The sequence below is a fragment of the Epargyreus clarus genome, unplaced genomic scaffold (genome assembly GCF_041222505.1).
Source record: "Epargyreus clarus isolate Ecla_fem2 unplaced genomic scaffold, WU_Ecla_fem_2.2 ptg000034l, whole genome shotgun sequence".
Taxonomy (NCBI): domain Eukaryota; kingdom Metazoa; phylum Arthropoda; class Insecta; order Lepidoptera; family Hesperiidae; genus Epargyreus; species Epargyreus clarus.
Window position 1 is genome coordinate 3,335,800 of NW_027332239.1, and position 27,576 is coordinate 3,363,375.

The 27,576-nt window shown below is 35.8% G+C and overlaps 1 protein-coding gene across 2 annotated transcripts in view; it reads left to right on the forward strand.

The window, feature by feature from the left end:
- Positions 1-599: 599 nt before the first annotated feature.
- LOC140755783 (tyrosine-protein phosphatase Lar) overlaps positions 600-27,576 on the forward strand; it is a 511,387-nt gene continuing 484,410 nt past the window's right edge. For both annotated transcript variants that reach the window (XM_073091105.1, XM_073091106.1), the window contains exons 1-2: positions 600-811; positions 26,075-26,126. In XM_073091105.1, the coding sequence (XP_072947206.1) occupies positions 26,106-26,126 (21 nt within the window). In that variant the 5' untranslated portion in view covers positions 600-811; positions 26,075-26,105. The remainder of the gene's footprint in view (positions 812-26,074; positions 26,127-27,576) is intronic.

A 27,576-nucleotide genomic window follows, 5' to 3' on the forward strand; every position in this document is an offset into this window, starting at 1 on the left:
ACTTAGACGTTTCTGGGTGTCATTCGAGTTTACTATATCCATTAAATAAAGATTTAACCAATGCGTGAAAAGATCATGGGAAAAGAAAAACTGCTTTGAAAATAAAAGTTTATAAATAAAGCGCATTTAATTAATTGCTACGGAAAGTAAGACCGCTACGAAAAAGCCACAGCGTAGTTCAAGCAGTATCTTCACAGAGGCCGTTGACTTAAAAAATACATTGCAGTCTGTCCCTTTCCCTCAAGCATGCTACACTCTTCCGTAAATCGAAATCAAAGCTCGTCGCGATTGAAGCGTAGTGAAGTTGTCTGTTGGTCGCATCTCTGTGAAGTGAGACGCAAGTGATGGTGCGTTCGAAACATGCATTCATGTGACCCAGTGTCAAGTTTTTGAACAGAAATTTTAAATTCTGAATCCTCTAAGAAATTACTATTTATCGTTTTTATTATTTAAAAATAATAAAATATTCACTGGCATCTAAATCTGTAGTTGGAAATAGAACAAATCTCTCAAATTTTATAGAATTCATAATTTTGACATAAGACTTGGCATTCGTCATGAGTTGATGTTTTGAACAAGAGGAGAGAAAAAGTTTGTGATCACGTATGTGCTGAACGTACCTGCATATGGCGGACGCTCAGTTTGTGTTTATGTCAATAAGAAACTGATTTTCGTTTGCGCGGGTGAGGATTTATTAAATCTATTAATGATAATGTGCTAGTGGAACCTGTGAATTGAGTGTTTTTTTGGTGATAATGTTTTTCGTGCCTGGACTTATGAGCAGCTTCGAAACTTCGGTGTACTTATAAGGGTACGTATTTTGTATGTTTCTTTATATATTTTAGGAATGACTGAAAAGTTTTATATGTAAGGGCTATAGGGCATCGAGTAGGGAATAGTGGCGTGTATAGGATACGATATAGTTATTTCAATAAATATATTCTCGTCCGTGGCTATTATATTCTGTATGAGATCGTAGGTTATCACCAGCTGACTACTTTTCGCGAATTATTAGTCTTATCTTCCAGAATATTTTATAAACACAGTATCGTATCGCAACTCAAGTACATAATAAGTATCACAAATAATTTTAAACGCTATTTTTGCACTATTAATTATAAATATTTAATGCATTAATGTAGTCGAAAAGTAATACATGCAAACATTTTATTTTTATTTACATTCCAGTATTTAAAAGCATTTATTAATAAAAGTAAAATACTTTGGCGTTACTGTTGACTTTGTACGAGTGAACTGTATAACCTAAATTATAATGCTTTGCGAGTTTTTGGGCGCATATTAGTGAAATGTTAATCAACTAGTCCTTTTTTCATTACATCTTAAACGTCAAACTTACGATTACCACAAACATAGTGATAAAATTTATTACGATTTGTAAAAAAATAAACATTAAAATAACTCACACAAGCTTAAAATTTAAGAAATGGAAAAATAGAACATTAACCATAAATCATATCAGTGTTTAGTTTATAAAATCATTTTTAGAAAGTTATGATAAAAAATAAACAGTTCCAATTCTAATTACTACTTATAACAATAACAGCTACTGGCTGGAATGAGTGCTACACTGAAAAAAAAAACAAACTATGTAGGTTTTTATTTATGAAACTACCATCTGAGAACTTCTATGTTTATGAATTGGACACATGTTTATGATATCTTTATCCCATGATTCATGTAACATGTGTTGAGAGTGATTTATGACATTCCTTTTATGAATTTGAAATGAGAAGTAAGTTTGAAGTGACAATGGATTTACAGCTTTTTTCTTTTTTTTTTTTAATTGTTATGGAATTTGCGATTTACTCACTGATTTTCTTTTAAGGAGGTGAAGTTCTATTATACATAGTATTTATGCCATATTGTTAGTTATTTATTACATCTAGAAAGTATATTGGTCATGTATACATTATGGCAATGACTATGGCAATATAAGCAGTTATTGTATTCCATCTATATGTTATAAATTTTTGGAAAACTAAATTCTTGTTATCTTCAGAGTTATGTGCCTGTCTTGTTATGTTTCCACAAAACTAGGGTTTCCCTGAACGTTATACCAGCATACTGAGCTAGTGTAGGTACTCGTATTAGTCACATTGAGGGTCACATTAAGTTAACTCCTTTCAATTACACAATTATATATTATTCAATAATAAAAATCAATTTATAAATCTGGAAGTTATATGTAATTAAGAATTTGTACATGATTATGTGTTAACAGTGTTATGATTCACTAAAATAAAACTAAAACTGATTCTCAGTCTTCTTGCAAATATATTTTGCACAAACATGATAATCTTCTGTATGTATTGTGTCAAAAATGTTGTTTTCTATTAGCGCCCAGTTGTGTTCCAGTCTTACCTAGAGTCAGTGAAAGCTTTATCACATCCAACTTAAAAAAATTTTGGAGAATAATGTCTTGACAAAGAAAAGAAAATAATGTTCTTATGCTACTATATTCAGGGTATTTATTTCAGTTAAATAGCCAATGTGTCAGTGATGTTATTTTGAAACTTGTATCATATTTTCGGTATTGATTTTAGTGGAGTAACAGTGTATTTTAACCATTTAACATGACCCTTCGTGGGTCAAGTTAGGTTGCACTACTGCCTTACCTATAGTTGTGGTAATAGCAGTGTAGTACTAAAACACAGGTTTTAGTTAGAAGAGTAAAGTGAGGATACACTTAAATAGAGCATTCCAATTTTGTCCTCAGATAGCATGAGTGGTCGACCTCAGTTAGGACTTCAATTCTATATGAATTTGATCACAGATGTCCATAGGTGACAGTGTCTACTTACTATCACAGACTAACTGTTCGAACATGTACACCACTATACTTATCTTTTCTCATATATTTGAAAGAATAGTTCAGCTCGCAAATCCCGTCCGGTCTAGTCATAAGAAAAAAGAATCTTAACTATCAAGTCTAGAGTCAAGTTGATCAAGTAATCAAAACCTATTTATTTACTGGCATCAGGTTATATAAAGACAAAATAAACACAGATTAGCATTTAATTAGAGCATGTGAAATGTGGTATTTATTTTTGTATGTCATTTTAACCAATGCATTTCATCATTATTTATGCAGTTAATTAGTCAGCTGGCTAGAGATTTGTCAGTTAAGGGATATCAATGCTCTCAACTAATTAATTAACTGAATATTATCCACATATAATTATAAACATGTGTTATTATTTTTGTAAATGCCAGCTTCTTTACATCTGGAATGCTTCGGAAATGTATGTTTCCCTTACCACACCCTTCAAACTAGAACATAGCAGGGCTTAACACTACTATTATAAGACAGAAATAGGTGTAGCAATGGTGCCGCAGAAGTCGAACAACGAGGGGCTCTACCACTTTTCAAACCCTCAATGATAACACTCTTTAACATAAATACCTATTTTAGACACAAATTTTTGATAACATGCTGATAACTAAAACCTAGACCACTTGCAGATGTTTTCATATATTATACACACAAATGTATTATATAAAAATGACAAGTGGGCATAATATACGCAATGTTAATACCTCTATTATACGTCTTTGAGGACATTACTGTTGGAGTTGTAGGTATAGCTCGTAGAACCAGCGTTACTTTATCTCCAACAGACAGTTAGCCCAGATTCTTAGGTGTCTTATGCATACAATTGTCGAGAACGGCGCGACGGGTTATATGGATAGACTGTTGGCAATCTATTGTTACTATAAAAAATCTAGGTTGTGTACAGAATGAGGGACATATCGTACTGAAATTGGCTAAAGCCTGGGTTTAATTTGAAGTTTCAGCTTATTTATGAAAATTAATGTGCAATTTGTAGTTCCGTAAAATCCTTATATTCTTAATCGAGTCCTAAGTAACTAACCTAACCTAACTAAAATCGGTAAGACGTCCCTGCTATTTTATAAGTCTAAGGTGGAATTATTCATGTGTCTTATTACACCGTTTAAGACAAACCAAACAACACTATTATTATTAGGTAGGTAATACACCAGCGGGAGTAGTCGATGATCGTCCCTGACGGTCGGTAACGATAGACGGCGATAGACATTTATATGAACGCATAAACGGCGACGACAACAACTGTCGCTCGTATTAGTTAACTGTCCTTGGTGTGTTAACTCTCTAAGGTAGAAATTGATGCATGGGTAGTGGCAAGGCAAAGTACGAAAAGTTTTGCGTCATTTGCTGGTACCGGGAAAAATAAATGACTTTCCCATTGGCGCTGATATCAGAATGTCTAAACCTATAAACGGACCATGTAGTTAGGATTCCAAATTCCCAAGAGATCTCATTATACGTATAGTTGATGTAACTGCTTACGATTTTACGATCGCTTTAGCGTCCTCTGATGACATAATGTTATAATTGAAATTTATGCGATGTCGGTATTGCTAGTCAGGATTTAATTAGAGAATAGGTAACGAGCGTAATGGCGTTCGTGATATAGTGTTTTTGATTCTCATTTGGACTGAATGGGTCTGAATGCTATGGAGATAATTGGTTTACGTAGTTTAGGGTTACAACAATACCCACAACAACAACAGTGAATGTTACAGAGATAAATAAGCAGGAACAGTTAATATTCATTTAACAGTCTAAATTATAAAGATAATAGAGGTAGTTTAAAGGTGATAGAAATCTTCCATGTTCCATGTTCCAACGTAAGTGTTAAACAATGTAGTGTTCTGCTTTGAAGATGTGTAATGGAGTAACACTTATAGAAGGGTCTAACTTAGTCCTCAGGGATAGCAACGCGTCCGTAGCCGATCTCAGACAGTACTCTAATTAAATGAAATCAAGTATATTTTGTATAGTCAGGAGACACTTGAAAATTGTCAGCTAAATTTTTTTCTTATTCTACTACCGGATCTAAGGGAGGATTATTAAATGCTTGGTGGGCTGCATGCTCGTTTGTATGAAACGCAACGATTGTTTGTGCCAAAAGTTTCATCTGTCCTAATTTATTTACGAATCAGAAATTAATGTTGACTTTTTTTATGGGGTGATGGATGTAGGTACATAACCGGATGAGACCTATATTGCCCGAGAGTTTTCTGACGTTTTCATAGATGTGAAAACAGTGTTTACTAATCCATACGGTCGTCGTGGACTACGGCCTACTAACCCAGAATCCTTCTCATTCTAAGAGAACATCCGTACTCGACAGGGTAATGAAGTTGATGATGACAGCAAAAAGAAATTAGCAGCGCTAGCAATGGTCATTGCTCTTATGAACGTAACGCCAGGCGAATACCTATGTCTTATGAGATTTTTGCCAGTGTGAAAAAATATACAGGTCGTTTACGGCTTTGTTCGAAAATAAATTATAATTGGGTTGAACGTTTAAGTTACTTCTCAACGAAATTATTGTAGAATAATTTGGGTTAGGTTAGGTTACGCTTATGGGTTTGATTGGTGATTAAACTACGATGACGCCATGGTCGTTACTGTCCTTATGACCTATATAATTCTCCTGATTTGGAAATCATTTGTAGACTTAGACAACTCTTTTAACGTCAGTATATTATATATTTTCTAAATTTATCTTTCCTCATCTCATTAATTTTTATACAGTAGTAACCAAATCACTGAAATTGCAAGTGTATTGGGTAGTACTCTATAAGTCAATTATATGGTTGTTAATTTATCAAGCGGTATACAATTAAATCCATTAATAAGTATTTGTCAATAGCATGATTGATCGTGAGAACAATTAAGAAAGCTCTACTTAAAAATTTATACTACAATTATAATTAGTAGATAATTTGCCTGGTATGTAGAGAATAAACAGTTATTACAATCCTTTCATAGATATAATCCTTTTATAGATATTCCACGATCGTTATAATACCGGTTTTAAGTTAAGTGGCCGTGTAGCGCCGTAAATCAGAAATTTTCTATCAAATTACGCTCTTTGCTGGGCAAAAGCTTTCTCTCGCTAGAGCGGCTAGAGTTTCCTTCGCGTACCGCACTTTTGACGTATCTCTTTGCTAATCTTTCTGCACTATATACGTTAGTGACTTTGATATCCTGTGCGAGTATTTTATCGTTTCGTATATTATAGTACGTTAAATTGTTTAAGCGTTTAATATTAAATGTGTACGGTGGAATTGTTACAGAGCTATGTACCTACGATTGTTGCAGTTAGTTTCCTAACTAAAAAGAAGTTCTTCATTGTGTCACGGTATATTTTAAAACTGTATTGGGGCTTTTTAAACACTTTATAACACATACAAAGATGATAAACCAAACACCCAAATATAGAACAAAAAGTTAAATTTATCATTTAGACCTATGTCTGACCGGGAAACGAATCCAGAACCCACCGCGTGCCAGACTTGGTTACAACTCCGGCACGTGACTCAGTAATGATTGTCCACAATTGGAAGGGACAAATAGAATCGTACTCTATGTTTGCTACAGAGGCACAAAGAGAAAACATCTCAAATCTCGTACAAAACCTAAAAATCGTACACGAATAAAAGTAGGCAGCATAGCGTGGTCCAATTTAATCTCCCGTGGAAAATTATCGGCGAGAGCTTCCATTGTCGCCGGTGTAATGCCGTGTACCGTGCATTTTAACCCAATTACCACGAGAGCTTATTAAACTTGTCTCCGTTTATTACGTTCATAGTTTGTTTGGTGAATTTACACCTACGTGCTGTCCTAATAGAATGCGATTGTGCGGATAGTTAAGGCTGGCTTCGCACGGAGTTAGTGCGGAACCTGATGTGGTGGAATGGCGCGAACGAACCATAGCTTGGTGGTAGAAGTTTTGAAGTGTCGATTGTTGTTTGAGTCGTCGTAAATTAGTAACATTCCACTTCGGTATTTCAGGTAAAAACCCGAGCAGCTGTCACATAATATGAAGTACAGACTGCACGCATTTTGTTATCAGGCTGTATTTTCGTGTAAAGTTCGTGTGACGTAAATAACTTAATTTTATTTACTACGTATATTTACATGAGCTAACCCTAGAAAGGAATATTTATTGGTGACCGCGAAAGATCCTTAGCTTTGTAGGGAAATGCTGCCTGTCTTCTAGTTTTATTCTTCAATTCCTGATACTTCCATGTCGTCCACGAGAAGCTCGTTAATACACTGAGTATGTTTATCTCGTGTATGTACAGGTAAATTTCGATCGCATTTCATCAGAACCACGCATTTCATTACTATTTTCTTGTTGTTCAGTAAATTTTCCGCGAGACTTGTTAGTACCGTATTTGCTTATCTTATATAACGTCGTCCCCGATAGCCCCGTGGCATTGTACGAGTGTGGTGGCAGCTTTGACCTATTATTATGTTTATTTAATTTAACGCTGCGATAGTATATTGGTTTTGAAATATGGACTCAAGCTGAAGAATTCAAGGTTTGAATCCTTTGATTTTTCGAAGTTATGTGCGTATGAGAAATTAATTCCCAATTAATCATTAACTTTAACGGTAAAAAAACATTGTGAGAAAATCTACATCCTTGAAAATGCTATATAAAAGTTTTATTAATACGTCTATTAATGCAATTTCTTTTATAATATACGAGTAGCTACTGCTGCCCATGGACTACTGTAATCAACCCCAGATAAGATTAGATCCCTACTTGAGGTCGCCCAAAAATGCACCGCTACCCGTAAGGACCAAGCTAGATGCCTCTGATACGTACGAGTGTCTCCCTTACCACACCCTTTAAACCTGATTACAGCAGCGTTTAACATTGCTATTATTAGGCAGAAATAGGTGTGGCGGTGGTGCCGCCGGAGTCGAACCAGAGAGTTTATCACCTTCGCTTTAACTGGACAGTGAGTTAGGTAGATGAGAAGAGTCCCGTACCCAGTAGGAATACATGTAAAGGTCAATTACGGGCATTAAGAAACTAGATATGTCATTTGCAAAGCACTTAGTAACGAAACCAAGTCTGCTTCGGCTCTAAACGGTTTACGTACTCGTAAATTGGCAAGTCTCATGTTCTCATTTGAGGTTCCGTTTATAGAGAAACTCCTTGTCGGATCTGAATGAGCTTCACACATTTATAACACGGATTTGGTGGTATATAAATGAAAATAAGCTGTTGCTTGTGTGTTTATTTTGTTTTTAATGTTAATGAGATGACTTTATATTATCTTCTTATCTATAAAATTCTCGTGTCACAATGTTAGTTACCGTACTCCTCCGAAACGGCTTTACCGATTTTCACCAAATTTTATATGCAGATTCAGTAGGTCTGAGAATCGGCTTCTATCTATATTTCATACCCATTAGTGATAAGGCTTGTTCACCCTTAACATTTTCTTATTTATATGGCAACGCAACGTTTGCCGGGTAAGCTAGGTTTTTTAAAAATAGGAGAAGCAAACGAGGTTCATGAAGTTCACCTGATGGTACCTAAGTGGCTAATGTCGCCCGTGCACATCTGTAATAAACTCAGATTAGATCCCTTCCTGAAGTCGTCCACAGATGCATTGCTATCCCTGACGACTAAGTTGAGCTCCCCGGATAAGTATGCCCCTCTCAGCAAAACACAACAGCACTTGATACTAACCAACCTTAAGTGCATGCTCGTTTGTCACTCCTACTATAAAAACTCGTATCAGTATTTAATTAAACCTATTAGTTATTTTTAATCTTAACGAAGTATTAATTTGCCATTTCATAACAAAAAACACGGAGAGTTTATCTTTTCATTAGCGTTAAGAGTTATAGCTTTATAAGTGGGCTTTAAAAAGTTAATGGCGTTCCGCTCGCACTTGACCGGTTCTATTTATATCAGTGATAGTAGTCAAAGTGCATGTCGTTATTAATGCATTCCTTACACATCCAACTCATTCTTCCGTTTGACGGTGTAATGTTACGTCAGACGAGCTTATCCGTGCTTTTTTCCTTGCTGATTATGCAGGTAGTAGTTGCCATTGAATGTCTTTTGTGTGTGTGCTTATGCGGGTGTGTGTCTGCGTTATTTTGTGTACAAAATCGGTTCAGTAGTTTCCAATAACAGGGTTTAGAAGCCAAAAAAAATGTGTTTTGCTATCGTGTAAATGTTGGCCTATTAGCTTAGACAACGACAATAATTACGTAATAACTGATAAATAAATCATCTATTTTGGCATTCTAAAATAGATGATTTGTTCATAAACCCAAGCGATGAATTAAATCCATTGTCCATTGTTAATCAATTGACATTTAATTCAGTAATTGTAAACAGTTAGGGTGGGTTGCATCATGTAACTTTAACATTTACAGAAGCTTAACCAACCGTCAAATCCATGGTTATAAAATAATTAGTTGCACCATTTTAGTTGAGGTTGAAATTACGTCATAACTAATACTTAACTTTAACCGCTCGAATTCGATCGGTTAAAGTTACCGTATTTGTCAACTTCCCTATCTGTCAATGTCGACTAAAAAATACGGTGACAGTGACACAAACGACGTTAATGCCAAAATCAATAAATGCAACACAGAATTTTTACGTTCCAAAGTTACTGTTATATTTAACGCAAACTTTAACCGGGCTTTCGATGCAACCCACCCTTAGTGAATAAATTGTACGTGTCATTTAATTTTGAAACTCATTAGCGACATATTTTTACTAAAGTAAGGAAACCAACATGAAGTACCCGATTTTTCGTTGGCAATAAAAGGAAATTGATAGAGTTCCCAATAATGGTTTTGACGTTAGGATACAGTAGGAATACAGCTCATACAAAACCAGACTAGAAGTAGTATTTATGACAAACAAACTTAGAACTTCTTGTATAAATATAAACACTTCATAATTTAAGTCCCGTGTTTTTCTTTATACCATTCAGTGAAATCGAGTTTGCAAATTTTCAAAGATATTAAAGTTGTTTTCTTTGGAATCAAGTTAGAATAACTTTGAACCACTTTGAACTAAGTCTGGGGTAAGTCACCGATCGATCTCAGACAGTGCGATAGGTGCCTAATAGTCGTGTCGTCTGCTCGAGTTGATTGTCCGCTCACCAGATGTGACTCATATTCAGAGGTGAGTAAAATATAGCTACTTATATCAAAGCAAGTTAATACGAGCGACTAAGTTAATATACTAGCAACAGCACGTGCGATCGCCAGTCGCCGACTGTTGCTAGCATTCGCTAACGACAGGCGGCAATAGTCGACGGCAGTTGGCAGCGCTCGCTGGCAATGGCACACAACAGACTGCAATCGTTGGCGATCGGTCGGCCGCCTCGTGTGAACGACAGTCGCCGACTGTTGCTAGCATTCGCTAACGACAGGCGGCAATAGTCGACGGCAGTTGGCGGCGCTCGCTGGCAACGGCTCACAACAGACAGCAACCGTTGTCGATCGGTCGGCCGCCACGTGTTGTTAGCCACTATTTAACAACAAACAAACGCTTTCTACACTCACAGTCCCACACTAGGATTCCATGTCGTGGGTCCCATGAACACACACATAGACAAATACACAAACACCCAGACCCAGAAACAGAAATCTGCCACTGCCGCCGATATTCGGCGATACTGGCTGATGTGGACTATCGCTCGTTAATTAGATCCCTTAATATATATATGTCGACCCGCGAGGCGGAGCCCAGAAAAACACTGGTTTGGTAATGGCTTCCGAGTTCGATTTTCAGACAGATATAATATGAGAGATGATAATTTTAGATATACATATATTCCAGCGTGGGACTGTGAGTATAGAAAGGGTAATTATTATTATTTCTATTGATTTAGCTCTTGTTACAGAACACGTTTACTTTCTAAGAATCGATGTTCCAAACCAAGAAGTTTATGGATATCCATGTTATTTTGCTATTCCAAAAAAGCTACAAATCCAACAACACAAATCACAACAATCGGTTAATACCTACTTACCTCATTAATTATTTTTATTATCCCCAGTATTATCAAAGCAATAAGTTCTAGCTAATACCATATTCGGGTATAATTATTGTGGAGTGGAAACACCATAAAAATATAACGCGTGAATGAATATTACATTCCATTATGGCCGTAAGAGTATGAGTGATTAAAGCCCAGAGTGCTTTCATTAGTTCTGACAAATGGTGTTCATTTTTACAGCCTCGAAATCACACATTTGGACCGCTGATGAAACGAAAGAAAGGGATGAGAAATTGGAGCTCAATTTAAAAGTTCGCTCGATGAAAGCTTTTTTCTGTAAATCCTACAGGAACTTTCTGACTCTCTGGCACACGTCACGAATGTCAAGTAAAGTATTTTTTAGTGGCTAGATTTCGCCTGTGACTTTGTTCGTATAGTTATATTTTTTTTGTAAAATGTTAAAATAATTCGCATATCATAAGTTATGCACATTATTTTTGTCATACACTAGTTCTATTGTAATCGTGCTAAGTCTGTCCTTTGTCATCGACTAATTAATATTAATGTACATTAAATGGGAGTTCGCATTACATTGGCGGAAAAGGTGGCATCATTATATATTTTTTCCTGTCATCGTAGAAGGACATACGAACAGACGAATTATTGTTTTGTAATAGTATTTTGTTATTCTGACTGTACATTTTTATTCTTAATAATGTATTTGTTTTCTTTCTTTAATTTACAATCGAATGAAATGGTAATGCCTGCCTGGTGTTACCACTAAACTTAACAAAATTTTTGAGCTTATATACTTTTCGTATATAGAGCGTGTGAACGCGTTTGTTTATTTGTCGTACCTATGTTAGATTTATAGCCTAGGGCCTCGGCTTAAGCCTCTATGTGTATTGATTGATTTATCGTGTTGCAACCAAGCCCTATCCTGCTATCCCTATAGGCTCTACTGCTTATGTATAATTGGGCCTAACATCTGTATATATCTACATGTACATGTATCTATCTACATCTATCTGTATATTTATCTATTGTGGATGTCGTTTTAGGTATTAGTAATGATGATTTATGATCACTATATGTTTAGAAACTTGTAATTGTGTGAATGTTCATAATACGTATTTGGGAAAGTTCAGCTTAAAAATAGTTCTAGTGTGTATATATCTGCAATACCTACTTGAACTTATATAGCTAACTGTACCCAGAATCAATTTGCTTCGATACTGCCCAGAAGGATTCAATTACCACCTTTAGATCTATTAATTTACGATGAGAACGTATACATAACTAAGAATCCATTTGTTCCGATATGGTCACTACTTAGGGTTCTGCCATCACGTTCAAATCTCTTCATTTACGACGAGAGACCAATATACATGACTTATCCTAGAACTTATTTGCTTTTATACGGCATCGAAGGATTCTAACACCACAGATAGATCTCAGCATCGAATTGCGAAAACCTATGTATATAATTGAATCTAGAACCCATAAGCTTCATGTCACCTTTCGCAGTATTGTTAGCGCGATGCATATTTATCACGGGCGGAGTGGGCGTTTTTATAGGAAACATAATTTTATATATGTAATACATTTTTTAACAAATTACCTAATTTTACCTACAACCTATTTGCTTCGATACATCAACGAAGGATTCTATAAACACTTTTAGATAATAATGCTGTCATCAAACAATGAAAATCTATATAAATAGGTATAGTCCGCGCCAAACTGGAAGTCCGCTCTGAAGTTGTTGCGATCAGATGAAGTCATACAATTTGCTACGGCGTCGCGATTCATTTCTATATTCAGAGCGGACTAGCAGTTTTACGCGGACTATAATTGAACTTAGTTTTAGAACCCATACGCTTCATGTCGTCTTTCGCAGTATTGTTAGCGCGATGCATATTTATCACGGACGAAGTGGGCGTTTTTATTGGGAAACCCGCTCGTGCTTTATTTCCTGGAATTCTCGGATGAAAGTGAAAACTTGTTCAGGTAGATAGGCACTCGCTCAACGGGAGCGCAATAAATTGTACGGAAGCGTATACAGTTATTTATTTTGGTTTAAATTGCAAGTATTATTGCGCGCTGGATTGTGACCATCGGGGTAAATTGGTTGTATTTTATTTTTCTTTGAAATGTGTGTGTGAAAAATCTTCGTCATCTAATCGATTGACTAAAAATATCAGTAAAATGTATGTATGCATTCTCTGAATAGGTGGACGCACAGCCAAGCGTCTAGATTTATAATTTTAATAAAATAGAAAATAGTTTTTTTTTATTTACTGACGCAGTTTATATTAATTTTCTTCAAAATCGACCTCGTCAATCCTTTTAGCTTTTTTCGCTATTCGATATGGCCATCCACGCACACACATAGATGCATAATATTATACGCATATATATTTTTCATTATTCACTTTATAAATGAGTAACGTTTTATCTGTATTATGGATTTAATGTACCAGTTTGGTTTGGATTCTGTAGTCGAATTCATAATGAAAACAGTCGAACAATGACTCTTTTCATTATGAACATAGGTTTGAGGTTTTGCCCACTTTTAAATGCCTGTTTGCATCTATTGTGAGTATAAAATAAAACCTCAATACCTCTCTAGGTCTCATTATCGTCTAGAAGATTTATAATACCAGTATAATGTACAATGGAAATAAAGAAGTACTTTGCAAATGTAGGTCTGGCGGCGGCTAGGTCAAACGAAAAATACTTTTAAATACTTGTCATAAAGTAATGTATCCAAAGTTATATTTCTGCTTAAATCTTTTCGAATTGATAATTTTCTAAAATACACTATTCAGTACAACCCGATCATACACGCGTTGATATAAGTGGTCAATAAAACGTAGAATCTTTTATCTTATCATCTTAAGACGACGTTTATCAGAAATGTGTGATAAAAGAAGAGACTGAAAAGACTGCTGAATTATTATTGTAGCTATGCCGAAAACGAGAGAGGGTGGAGTTAATTGGGAGACATAGGTACTTATTCTTATTAGACATAGGTATTTTGAAGGTGGTAGAACCCTTTGTGGTTCGACTTCGGCGGCACCACCGCCACACCTTTTTCTACCTAATAACAGCAGTGTTAGGCGCTGCTGTGTTCCGGTTTGAAGGGTGTGGTAAGGGAGGGTACTTTTCCGAGGCGTTCCAGCTTAGTCCTCAGGGGTAGCCGACCTCAGGTGGGAATATCTAATCTTATCTGGGGTTGATTACAGATGTCCATGGGCGGCAGTACCCACTTACCATCAGGTGGACTGTATGCTCGTCTGCTACTCCTATATTATAAAAAAATATGCGAGGCGTGCCAAGTTAGTCCTCTGTGGTAGGAACCCACCGGTGGTTTACCTGAGGTAAGACACTAGTACTATACAGATTCCGTGGGCGGTAGTGGCCATAGCGGCTAAAATCGCTTTGGAACTTATGTACGTCTTCTTACAGGTGATGGATCATCATCAACGCATTATTGTCCCACTGCTGGGCACGGGTCTCCTCACAGAATTAGATGGATTAGGCCATAGTCCACCGTGCTGGCCAAATGCGTATTGGTAGACTTCACATACCTTTGAGATTAATTTATTTTACAAATCTCTCAGGTATCCTCACGATGTGTTTCTTCACTATTTAAGCAAGTAATAATTATTTTCTAATACGCACATAATTTAGAAAAATCAAAGGTGTGTGCCTGGGATTTGAACCCCTCGATCGAGAGGCCGAGTTAAATAAAATAAAAGCTCTTAAAAGGCATGATATTTTAAATGATATGGTTAGATGGCGAGATAATAATAAGCGATAAGGGCACTAGCGATCCGAAAGGGTCGGCGTGACCGGACGCTTATCGCCTAAAATCATATAAATTTTAGGGAACCTGAGGTCTAAATATAGTGCCAAAATTGCTACTAATTATGTCTTAAATTAGGTTACATTTTATTTGGAATTGGCAAAATAAAAGTAACAAGTCAATAAAAAGGTTTATTTAACAAACGAAAAGAAATTGCTTAAAAAATTTTTAGTATTATTTTTTTATCCAGTTAAAAACAAATTTAATAATTGTTATTTCTTTTGATCCATTTATTCGGGGTGGTGCAAATTATATCATTAATTATTATTTGTAATAGTAAATAGGTACATTATTCGTTATTTGCTGTGTTTTCTAATATGGTATTTGCAGATTAATTTCAAAATATGACTTTAACATTTTATGCAATCGTTCCTCTCACAATGAAGAAATTCCAATATTGCAAACGAAGTATCAATCTCTACGAGTTGAGTAGGTAATAGACATTTCATGACTATTGTCTCTGTAATGTCGATTAAATTCCCTCTGTCTATTGTCTAGTCGAGTTCATGTGGAGTTATGCTGTTTGTCCACCGCCACCGTCACCGAGCCGATACCGATAATTAATGAGGCGCCGAAGTAGCGTACATACATTTACTATAGTCGCATGTCCATCGCACATCCTTCACCCGAGCACCGTCATCCCGGCCGCCCATATTTCGAGTAAATCGGTGTAAACAAGATCGGCACCGAGATTTTGAGGGATCGGTGCCGGTAATATAAAACACATTGGAACTTGTCCATACACTGCCGTTACACGCGTGACAGCAGGAACAAAATAAAGCCGCCGATATCGGTCGCGGTGAACAAACTATCGCCGTCACGACATATTAAAATCGGCCCCAAAATAATCCCGTTCTCGGTATCGGCTCGGTGACGGTGTGGTGGACAAATGACTTTAATGTGCCGATATGGTACCAACAGACGGTTTGCCGTGGTATAGCCTGAGCGTGGCGACGTTCGAACACCATGATAGACTTCGTTCCGTCTAGTCTTCTGTCGCCAGTGTGAAGAGGTTTTATGATTGTCTTTTCAAAGGTTATGCTGGGCTCGGCGATCGCCAAGATTAGCTCGGTCGTTATTTTCTCGGGTGTGAAAATATCGAATCAAATCATAATGATACGATATTTACTTGTAAAGGTTATGTCGCACGTGGATAAGGTTATAGGTTATTATCTTATTTGTGGAGCTTTTAACGTAACTGATAATTCTTGTTTACGTCGTTTGTTCAAGCACATTTGTCATTAGTGACACAATAATGATAGTGATAATGAAGATAATGTTAAAAATCCTGCCTTATATGGAAAACATGGAATTATTATGGGAATTCCGTCCTTATTAAAATATAATTACATTGTCCAGGTATGATAACTACCAATTAGAGGGTTAAAACGATAGATTAGTGAGTGACCAAGTCACACCCCGCTAACGGTGTAGATCACGTGGATTAAACGGTTTCCGTTTTGTGGAGACATGTTTTGTTCCATTGCAATTTGACACCTTCCCAGAAAAAAATATAAACATTCGAGATTTGAGATTCGATTGATGTTTTAATTTTTTGTCGTCTCGTCTCCTTGTTTTTAATGGGGTATGATTTAGCGTAGTTAGCAGATCTCCTGATATTAATTCTATATCAATTTTTTATCTAAAGAGTTTCAATTTTGTTTCATATGTGCTAAATGATCAAGACTTAATATTTATTTGCTTAATAATCCGTCACTAATGTATAAATAACCCCTTGCCTTTGTTTACCACACATTCCTTTAATAAGCTTACGTTTCACCGCGACCGTCAACTTACTGTCCTTTCTGCGGTATATCCGATAAGCTCACCTCATTGTCCTGGTGTGATGACTGCCGTTAAGCCAATTAGCGGTAAGCACGTTAGCCTGGCGATTGACCATGCAACCTCCACCTCGAGCCGCTGACAGCGGGTCACGTGGGTCAGATGGTGGCCGATTCGCGCGGAAATGCGCATTGTTCCGTTGGAATTTCACACGTTCTCAGAATAATGCCGTCCGTCCCTTTCGTTTTGTACGATGATGGATGAGACAGAACGCTTGGACGTGTAAATTCTGTGTTATTTGGTGTCCCAGCGAATAAATTGCATCCTATACTGGATGTATATGTTTTTGTTGTATGAAAGATTCCCATTATCGAAGGAAATTGTAGTTTAGTCTTAACTAGAAATTATATCAAGGAATACACATTATTTATTTCGTCTATAAATTAAAATTAAATCTACAGTACAAATGTAATGTACTAACGTCATATAAAGATATCATTATTCATATCCATTCAATAAGGTGACCGTTTAAAAATATTTTTAAGTTAAATAGATCTAATAATTGAAACAAAATTTTCTGTATATCAGTTTCGTATAATGTCCAAACAGCGCCACTGGTATATAGATAGGTAATTAGGTATATGGCAGAATTTTCACAAACATGTAACCGCAATCGGTCGCGTTTACGTAATAGGAATATGTTTATAACATACACAGCAAGCCCATGTGAAAGCCAACGGGCATGACAACAATAAGCTGCCGCAAAGCGAATTTGCGCTCGACTGGGCATCGGAGGCGCGCCTGTAATGAGAAACTGCTTAGCGATCCTCGAAGCAATGACCTTTGCCGAAATTCTATTGACTAGACGGGGTCTTGGACAATATCAAGGAACCTGTAATTGGCAATTCGTGAACGGCTTGAAACGTGTTCTGCGAGATACAAGGGTGCCGGAAGAACTGGGAAGACCATTGTCCGATCTACATGAAGTCTTACAAAATATGTTTTTTTTTTGTTAAATCGGAAATATGCTCAGTCTTAACAATGGTTAAAAACTAAAAGGTAATCTTTTAGTTGTAAGTATAACATTTAGCGATTCAACGAATTTTATGAAGTCGCGAATTTTTAAAGTTATGCCTAATGTGGGACAAAAACAAGAAATCCCAAATTGATCACTTGTGAAACAGGGAAGTGTACAATATGAAGAGCAGAACGGGAATATTGATTTTAAAACTTATTAAATCTTGCATAGATACTCTACTTTTAATGCTTTGGTTCCAGTTCAATTTTGGTCGGACTATTTAAACCTACCAATTTCTTAATCCAAGAAATCCGTGTAATGTACGTAATAAGAAATTGCCTATCAGCATTTCATGCCAATGACCTTGCTCGGAAAATTTATGAAGTAGATAAGCTTACAGAGAAATAGCTACGCGCTTCGCGAATTCGGTCAGTCCGCCTCGTGGAAATGTCCCTAGGTTTTTGACCCTATTATTACAATGCTATGAAAGGAGACGATTGATGAATATGTTAGTGCTAGTAATCTGCCAATTCAAAGCTGTTTTTCCTAAACGATGATTACAATCATGAAACTTTTATTAACATAGTATTTTGACGACTCAGTCGCATAGGTGTTTGCAAAATGTGAACGGTTATACATAAAACGTAATTTTAAAGGTCCCTGTAATGAACGACCCTTTTATAAAACTTCATTGTTTTAATTTCTGTAAGATCAATGAACCCTAAAGTAATTATTAAAGGTAATGAGGCATCTACGATTATGTCAGTGATGCAATAACATGTCACTTACAAAAAAATTAACCACACAAAAATATTATGTCCAATATAGGAATTGAATCGTCATATAATTGAAAGGAATATTTTCCATAAGTTTGTTTCTGTAAATAACACCTAATAACAACTAATATCTATGTTATAATAGGGGAAAAAACACCCTGAAACCATTCGAGTAATATTTATTTATTTATTTATTTATTCAACTTTATATACATAGCTTAGGCAAACATAACAGAATTTATCTAATTCGTTTGTCAAGCTTCTCGAGAAATTCCCCTGCCGTCCTGCGAAATACGGCAATTGGTGTAAAAAAAACATCTACTGCTGGGTTCCAAGTCAGTAAACCGTTGAGCAGTATCACTGCTTTAAGCAAGGGAGACTCCTTCCCGAACGAGAGCCTACACTTTGGTGTTGCGAACAGCTTCCGTCTTCTCGTCTATGCAGTACTGGGTGCGTTTGGTAACACACTGCGTGCTTATTGATTACCTGCGTTGCTCTTACGTTTTAGTACAATCAATAGTAGATAAGAGGACAATAGCTAAAACAATTGTAAATTGTATGACACAATGTTGCCAATAAAATAATTTTGACACTGCGGTTTGTTCTAAGCCCCATTTTCGCAACAAACAATACTGAATCAAGCCTTAGTTGAAATATCGAATTACGTCGATATCTCAAACCGATGACTCATACAGCTTCTAGTGACAAAAGTATGCACTTCTGGATATATATTCTATGTCCGTATATTAGATTTTATTTTAAATATCGAAGTATGAAACGTGTACCTACTTGATGAACCCCAGATCAGATTGGACTACCTGAGGTTGGTGACAGATTTGTTGCTACTCCCGAAAGGCTAAGTTGGAACGCCTCGGATGAGTATGTCTTCGCTACCACACCCTTCAAAAAACTAAATAGTAGCACTTAACACTGTCTTCAAATCACAAAGGGTTCTCCCACTTTCAATATTAGTTGATTAACTAGAGTTTTGACCTCAAAATATTTTCAAATGTTTGCTTAAGTAAAGACACAATACATGCTCTTAGTAATATAGTGATTACACTAATTATAGTTTGTCATTTGTCAATTTCTCAGCAATCATGTTATATTCTATTACGTTATAAAGCTGTTAGTAAAATCATTTTCTCCGAATCGATATGGTTCCAATTAGCGTCAAACTGAAACTTGTCAATATTGTGAGTATCATGTAAGGTTATTATGCTACTTGCCAACGCTTATTAAAGATTGTAATATCTACTGCTTCTGTATCATAAGTAAAGGCTCTTTCTTGATGTTGGTAAGTATCAATTTATTCGCCTTTTATATTGGTAAATGTTATAAAAGATTATTTAACTTCCATCTCTATAGCATTTTCCAAGATTGCTTTAAAGAAACTAAAACGATTAAGCTTGTCGGATTAAAAAACACTATTGTTGTAAAAAGCTTATCGTCTTCCAATTAGTAATACCGTCGCTATCAAGCCCTGAACTTCTTATAAGTTTAGTTTGTAAGAGAAAAGTTTTTATAACGGATGCTATAATAAAAGTAAAAGAAGCAAATCATGCTTATTTTCTTGGATAGTTTAAGATAGTCATCCGAAGGTTTATGCCTTAACCCAATACTGGTATATAGTGAATAGCATACCATAATTTGAAAAGGTTTACGGGCACATCTGTGTAGGGTTTCAATGTAGGGTTCTAAGCTTAAACAATTTAGATTTAGTTTATAATATCCTAAGTCTAAGTCAAGTACTTTTAACAAGCAATTTTTATAGTGGATTTTTTTCAAACTGCATGGATATTTATGTAGCTACTATATTAGGAATGAAAATTGCACATGAAGCGTTAAATTTTCTATAAGTAACTAAAAATGTAGAAAATTAATAGATCCAAATTACTTTACGCTTTACTTTTGGAATTTCGTGTTGTGTCAATTTTATGTCGCATATTTAGCATTTTTTGAAGTCTTCAACAGTTAAATACTGTCCTCACGTTAAATATCTAAAAGTCCGCGTATTGAAGATACGAGTCTTATTACGTGCGCATATAATGTACGCTGTAATTGACGTCTACGTAAGTAGTTTCCCCCATTACACATGTCGTAGACAGTAGACACGCTCAAGTCTTGAGAAGACTTGCAGAGAACCAGCGCTCGTACACGTTTTTTTGTATCTAGATGTCTTGCACGCCCCGTTGAGAGCTTTCAGTCAAGAGACGGTTGGTTTTGTGTTGTTTGTTAATACATATAATGTGTGATTATATTTTTAATGTTTTTCCAGAAGTGTGGTATTTTGATTCACTTTAACGTTTTACTTTTATACATCTATCCATTTTTTATACAACTGGGGATGTTTTTTCGAGCGCATAATTGTTTGTATGTCTCATTCCTTGGCAGGCCATACAGCCCAAACTGCGTGACGGATTTTAACATGTGATGTTTTGTCGGGTTCGTCTAAATTGTGGGAGTCTGAAGAATATGAATTGAAATTGGTCTAATTCATAGGCTATATTCTAGCAGTTGTTTTTTATAAGTTTTTAAAAAAGTAATCGAAAGGAAATTTACATTTTAAAACCAAAATCAATTCTTCATAGGAAAATTAAATCTTGATTTATGTCGGATGTTTCCAAGACGATTAAGGTTTATCTCAAATTTCCATGAAGTATCTTGATACTTTACGTACAAGAGATCCAATAATGACCGCTTCTCAAGTTTATTCACAGAAACGTGATCTTGATCTCATTTTCTCCTTTGTTTATTCAAGATCTCCAGGGATTCCGATAAATCTAAGCTAATCTTCTAAAGGAAAAATATTGTTGATTAACAGACTATGTATTACTTTATTTCCGATGAGTAAATGAGACGAAGAATAATCTATATTTATTGAAAATTAGATTAAATTTAGTTTAAAAGTAGTTACTTTATGTAAAAATGATTCTTGATTTCAAAAACAGGTTACCTACATAACATTTTCGCTGATTATGTAGAATACTAGAACTTCAGAGGGCTAAGGACGTTATAAGTTGTTTGACACACATATTCTATGTAGTACAGTGTTCCCACAAAGCGATTACACGAAGCCTCTGTGCAATATTTACTCTGCCTGCGGACGAACTTCTCTACTTAATGTGCGCTCCGAAGTTCCCGCTACGTCATTGTGGCGCTGTATTCAATGCTATTATATTGAGAATGATTACTTAAGTATGTTGTATTTAAGGGAACTTCTAAATCCGAGCAACATATTCTGACGAAACCTACATGCCTCGTTTTGCAAAGAGTTCTATTACGTGTGAAGTTTACCAAACACTTGACTAGCGTAAAGGAGTGTCTTAATTAAACCCTTCCTACTCAGAGAGGAGACCGGTGCCTAGCAATGGAACAGAAATGAGGATGATGAGTAAACAATTCTTACCACAATATGCCTCTGTATGTATTTTTGAGCGTTTAGTGGGAGCGAGAAGCATAGATTTGCTATAGACTTCGATAAAAAAGTCATCCTTAATCTTTCACGTCATTTAAAAGCCTAAAAAAGGTAAGATTGAATTTACTTCTTATGTATTTTGTTCCTATATAATGAGTAAGCATTTAGCCGGAGAGAACATTTAACCTATAATAGTAAAGCGAGAACCCTACTACAGTGTTCTTACAAAGCGATTACATGACGCTTCGCCTCTGTGCAATGTTTACTCTGCCTGCGGACGAATTTGAAAGAAAGAAAATAAGAAATTCTTCTACTAAATGTTCGTTCGGTTACGAAGTTCTTTCTAGGTTTTAGGGTGGTTAGGGTGGTTAAATTCTATTATAATAAGAGTGATATCATCATATGATTATTACTTTAGTAAGAAAACATCCTACATCATTGGAAATAGAAAAAGTTATTTCTGTGATCGCTATAATCGAAATGTCTTCCAATCGAAAAGTCTCCACAGTTTTAAAAAGTATCATGGCAATATATCCTAGTTATACGAAACATTTAAAGTTACTTTAAATATTCTAATCTAGAATTTAAAATCTCGAATATAAGTAAAAACTTATGATTCGACAAACATGTTATAAATTCAATGCCATTTGGAAAGTCTACAAATCGAAATTGTGAACAACCCTTATCAGTTAGGGGTATGAAAAATAGATAGTAGCCGATTCGCAGACCGATTCGATAGAGAATATGCATATAATATTAGGTGAAAATCGGTAAAGCCGTTTCGAAGGAATACGGTAATTAACATTGTGACACGAGAATTTAATATATAAGATGTAGTATTTATTCGGTTAGATAATTTAACTTACACCTTTTTTTTACGAGGGGGAAACCTTCAAATACGACCACACATACAGCCAGGTCGCTGACGGGCGGTTCGAGCTCCCACTCTTACGACCCGCAACCCCGGAAGCCCCTTTTAGTCCCCTCTTACGACAGACAGCAGACACCGTAGTCTTATTCTACTCCCGGAACTACAGGGAATTTAACTTACACCTAACAATCCTGCTACAGTGTTCTCACAAAGCGATTACACGACGCTTCGCCTCTGTGCAATATTTACTCTGCCTGCGGACGAACTTCTCAACTAAATGTTCGTTCCGTCCCGAAATTCTTGCTGCGTCACTGTGGTGTATCAAGTCTTATTATATTGAGGACGGGTGCTTTAGATCCTTAGCGGCTTACGGAAAATAACCTAAATACGAGTATAACGATAGTTGTCGTTTACCACTTCAATGGATTAATATATGTAATTAACTTCTGATTGGATTAGAGTTAGTATCTTTGAGGACTAAGTTATTAATGTTATCTACAGAGCATGTCAGGCGCGTATCCTACCAGAAATAAGTCCCCAATACATTGTCTATTATAGTATTTTATATCTGCTGTAATATAACAGCGCGGATACGCACCGTGCGTGAAAAAATATTGTATAGAAAGTATGATTTCGTCTGCCTTGGCCCATGTCTGAGACTTTGAATGGCTGTACATAGGCATGAGAGGTGTCTGCCTAACAATTATAATGTATTAATATGCATTTAAAATATTTGTGAAGGTATATCTTATTATGTAAAATATATTAAAAAAGACGACTTGACATACACACTACATACAGTACATAAAAATCGCAAATCGAAATTACGAGTACCTCTTACTTACCTATATGTCAGTCAACAGATGAAATTTTACGTTTTGACAAAAGTGACTGTTTTTGTTTACGTATTTCCCATATATATCCAATCAGTTCTGATACAATCCGCTAGGGGCGCTGATTTTAAATGTATGTGCAAATACGTAAACAAATACCAAAACAGTCATTTTTGTAAAAACTCATACTAAGGGTACAGTGTCTTTCAACGTTCTTATTTACCTATATGACAGTCAACAGTTTCAAACATAAAAACGAGACTAGTTAGCAAAAAGAGAAATGCTGCTAGAATGTTAGAGCAAGACATTCATTTCCTTTAACCTTACACCCTCTTATTTTTCTATCGCCTTCTTTGATCTCAACGTTACAGGATGGCAATGTCAATTAATGTTTTTGTTCGGAACATTAGAAAAACGTAAGGTACCCGTCTCATGGCGACGAGCGAGGATTAGTCTTACGAGATAGCAAAAATAAATAAACATCATTAAAGTATTGACAGAACTAAACAGTGCTAATTTAATTGTTGGCTTCCATTCTACTACTATTCTAAAAATCCTAGAACATGCAGTTCATATTGGTAGATCTCTTTGTGAAATTTATTTTTAGAGATTTTTAATATGAGACGTGAAAAGTATATTTATCTATTCTATTTATTAAGCTAGTCGGATTCTTTATTAATCGAGGAGCTTCTAAAATGTATTATACCAAAGTTTCGTAGAAATAAGTTTATTGGTATAAATGCTATATTTGTTTAGATAAGAACAATATGATTCTCATACTCATGTAATTTACAATGATAAGGTTTAACTACCATTGTCAATTTTCCATATTGTTACATTATCGACACTCGCTGTGTATGGTACAAGAGTTTAAACAAGTTGAACCGCCATAAACGGCGAATCTTCTCGATTAGGATTATCGGCGTTACAATAAAGGCAGTTGGCTGTCTAGACTCAGTTGGTGCTACGGCTAAGCGCTCGGATCGGAATGAGTTCAAGTTAACTACATCTGTACCAGTAAGTATGGAGTAGGGTGGAAGAAATAGGGATTTCAATTAAACGGTTTTTTTCATGGACAAAAAACAGGACAGATGTCATAGCGCATTTCCACGGATACCGTCAATAGTAGAATTAATGGTACAGAGATCTGTGAACACCTCTTTTTTCACGTCCAATGAGAAACGGTACTCATTTATATATTTGTGTTAGTCTGTTTTGTTGTAACGTCTATTATCATAAAATATACTGAATAGTTCGATAAACAGGCATGATGACAATCGTTTAATGGTAATTGCTTTTGTTTTTACATATGCAAAAAAACACGCGTGGTGTTATCGTAAAACGCTAGTTAGCCTGAAGTCCTATGTTTTTAATGTTTCCTAGGCTTTAACGTTAGAGCAAGTGATAGTTAAGTCCAAATAGGCACATAATTGAAGCATCAGAGGTGAGTGCCTGGGTGTCGAACATAGGCCCTTCCGATCGAGAAGCCGTGTTTCAAGTATTAAAAAAGATGTGTGTTATGAAGTTTCTTTCGCCACTCTCTCCTTAACGAAAGGAGGTAGAACCTTCTCCTTCTCCTTTGAAGGTGGTAGAACCTTTTGTGGTTCGACTCCGGCGGAACAACCGCCACACCTATTTCTACCTAATAACAGCAGTGTTAGGCGCTGCTGTGTTCCGTTTTGAAAGGTGTGGTAAGGGAGACATACTTTTCCGAGGCGTTCCAGCTTTGTCCTCAGGGGTAGCGGCGCATCTGTGGCCGACCTCAGGTAGGAATGTCGAATACTATCTGGGGTTGATTACAGATGTCCATGGGCGGCAGTAGCCACTTACCATTAGGTGGACTGCATGCTCGTCTACTACTCCTTTATTATAAAAAAAAAAACCTAAAGTGGTGGTGGTTGTATTGACATTCAAATAGCGCACTGTGAAGAAACTATTTTGATTTAAAAAATGATTTGATTTGATGAGGCTATCACTTGCTCACATTGCATAAATTTAGCATTGATAAAAACTATAACCCACGTGCCCACCGAAGCACAAAAACACTGATGAAACGGTCATTCATCCAATGCAATTATTGCCAGTTCTCGGTCTCAATTGCTTAATTTGAAATATCGCTTCCGACGCCCAATAATAAATACTATTATGGCACATCGAAATATGAAAGGAAATGTCTACTAAATAAATTGATTGGTTTTTTTTTGGGATACGCTCCATTAATTGATTTAATTTTTAAAGCGTAATCCACAAAAACGTCACTCAAAATAATCACTTCATGTTCGATAACTGTAATTTGATTTTAAATATCTACATGTAATTGGGTACATTATTTAATAATGAAATGATTCGTTAAGTTTTGCTAGGTATATTTTATTTGTATACTTATTTTTGCTTTAAGGTTAAAGAAAAATATTATGGGGAAAGCTTCATCTCCGTATGTTAAAAAAAAAAATTCAATGGTCATGTTAAGGCTTAAGACTTGGTCACTCATTATGAGAATAGAATCAGTGCCCAAAAGGATCGACCACTAAATGCTGTCCTTGCCAGAAATAACAAATTTGCTAGGTTTAATCAATTTTAACAGTACCATAATTATTATTAAGCAATAATTAATATACGTAAAATTTATTTTAATTTGTATATTTTTATCTTTTCAGACATTTAGTTGCTGTGCCGAGAGGTTTTAAGATGGACCTCGAAACCACACCCGTGAGTACAATACTTATTAAATATTACTCTCTATCTTTATTGTATACTTAATTATATTAAACATAAAAAGTAGTTTATACAAGTTAGCTCTTTTGCTAAAGAATTTACAAATTAAATATCTCTATACACATCACAATCGCTGGTTTTTGAATACAGCGCCACCTTTTGAAGAAGTACGGAATTAAAATAAGCGGTACCTGTAGGAAGCAGGATGAATTCGGGTTCGTTTCTAAGTTTCTTGTAAATATTCAAACGTTCGTTAGATGGCGTTGGTTTAAGTATACTCTTATACTGAACTAGAGGGCACCACGTGAAAGTTGAAACGAAAGCTAGTAGTCTACCGGACTATCTAGTATTGACACCCTCGTATAGATGGCGTTGTTCAGCCGCGTTTTTAGAACGTGTGCTAGAGGAGTACGTATTTCTGAGTGAATCCGTTAGATGTCGTGATTAAATTTTATACTCAGTACATAAATTTTATTAATTCCATAACTTACTTAGTATACAAATAAACATGTATCGTGGATCAAAATGCTACCTATGTATTATTTGTTATGTGTCTGCGAAGTAGCAAGCGGATCTATGACATGGATTCGAGGTTATCCAGTTTGAAAGAAATAAGTTTTTATTAAGATATAGGACCATAATGACCATATGATATCGTTTAAAATTTTATCTTACATAGTCCCAATTATTTCCATACGTTAATGTCTCCGTATCGTAAAATAGGTTAATCGGTAAAACTAGACGAACATTTTAATTTAAAAAGCCAATTTCGGAGGCATCTGCCAGATTAAAAATGATTTTATGACAAAAATACCATTTAATGAAAATATTCCACTAGCAAAATTTTATGACGTTTTAAAATTCAAGTACATCATCTAAAAGAGTTTCCACGGGAGAGCTCGATTTAATGCTCCATATGAACTGAGCGAGCTTCATTTTTCGCACTATTTCGCGAGTCCCACGCCACATTAGTCCCGCCATATGAGTGCTGAATTAAAACATTTTGGCACGGGATTTCGCCTTTAAAATATATTAAAGATTGGAAATGACACCGTTGGACCCACGGGCAAAGTATCCATTGTCCGCGGGGCGATTGCCGATAAATTTATAGTAAGCAATTCGGTTCATTTTGTTGGCTATCGGTACATTATTTAAGTATACACTACGCTTCCAATAAAATACATGGCATGAATCGCTTTCAGATGATTTGACGTAAAATTTATTGCTGTTACAATTTTCATCGTTCGTTTCGATCCTTCCAGTCGCTTTGATAGCGTTTCAATTAACTACAGTTGAACGTCTATTCACATTCGTGCGGATGCATATAAAGCGCTCTATGGAATAGGCTAAAATCTAGCTTGTCTGCGAATAAAGCTTTGTCGTAAATTCAAGTGTGGTGCGAGGTGCCCCGCCTCGGGCGAGTCGCAAAGCGGCACCAGCACGC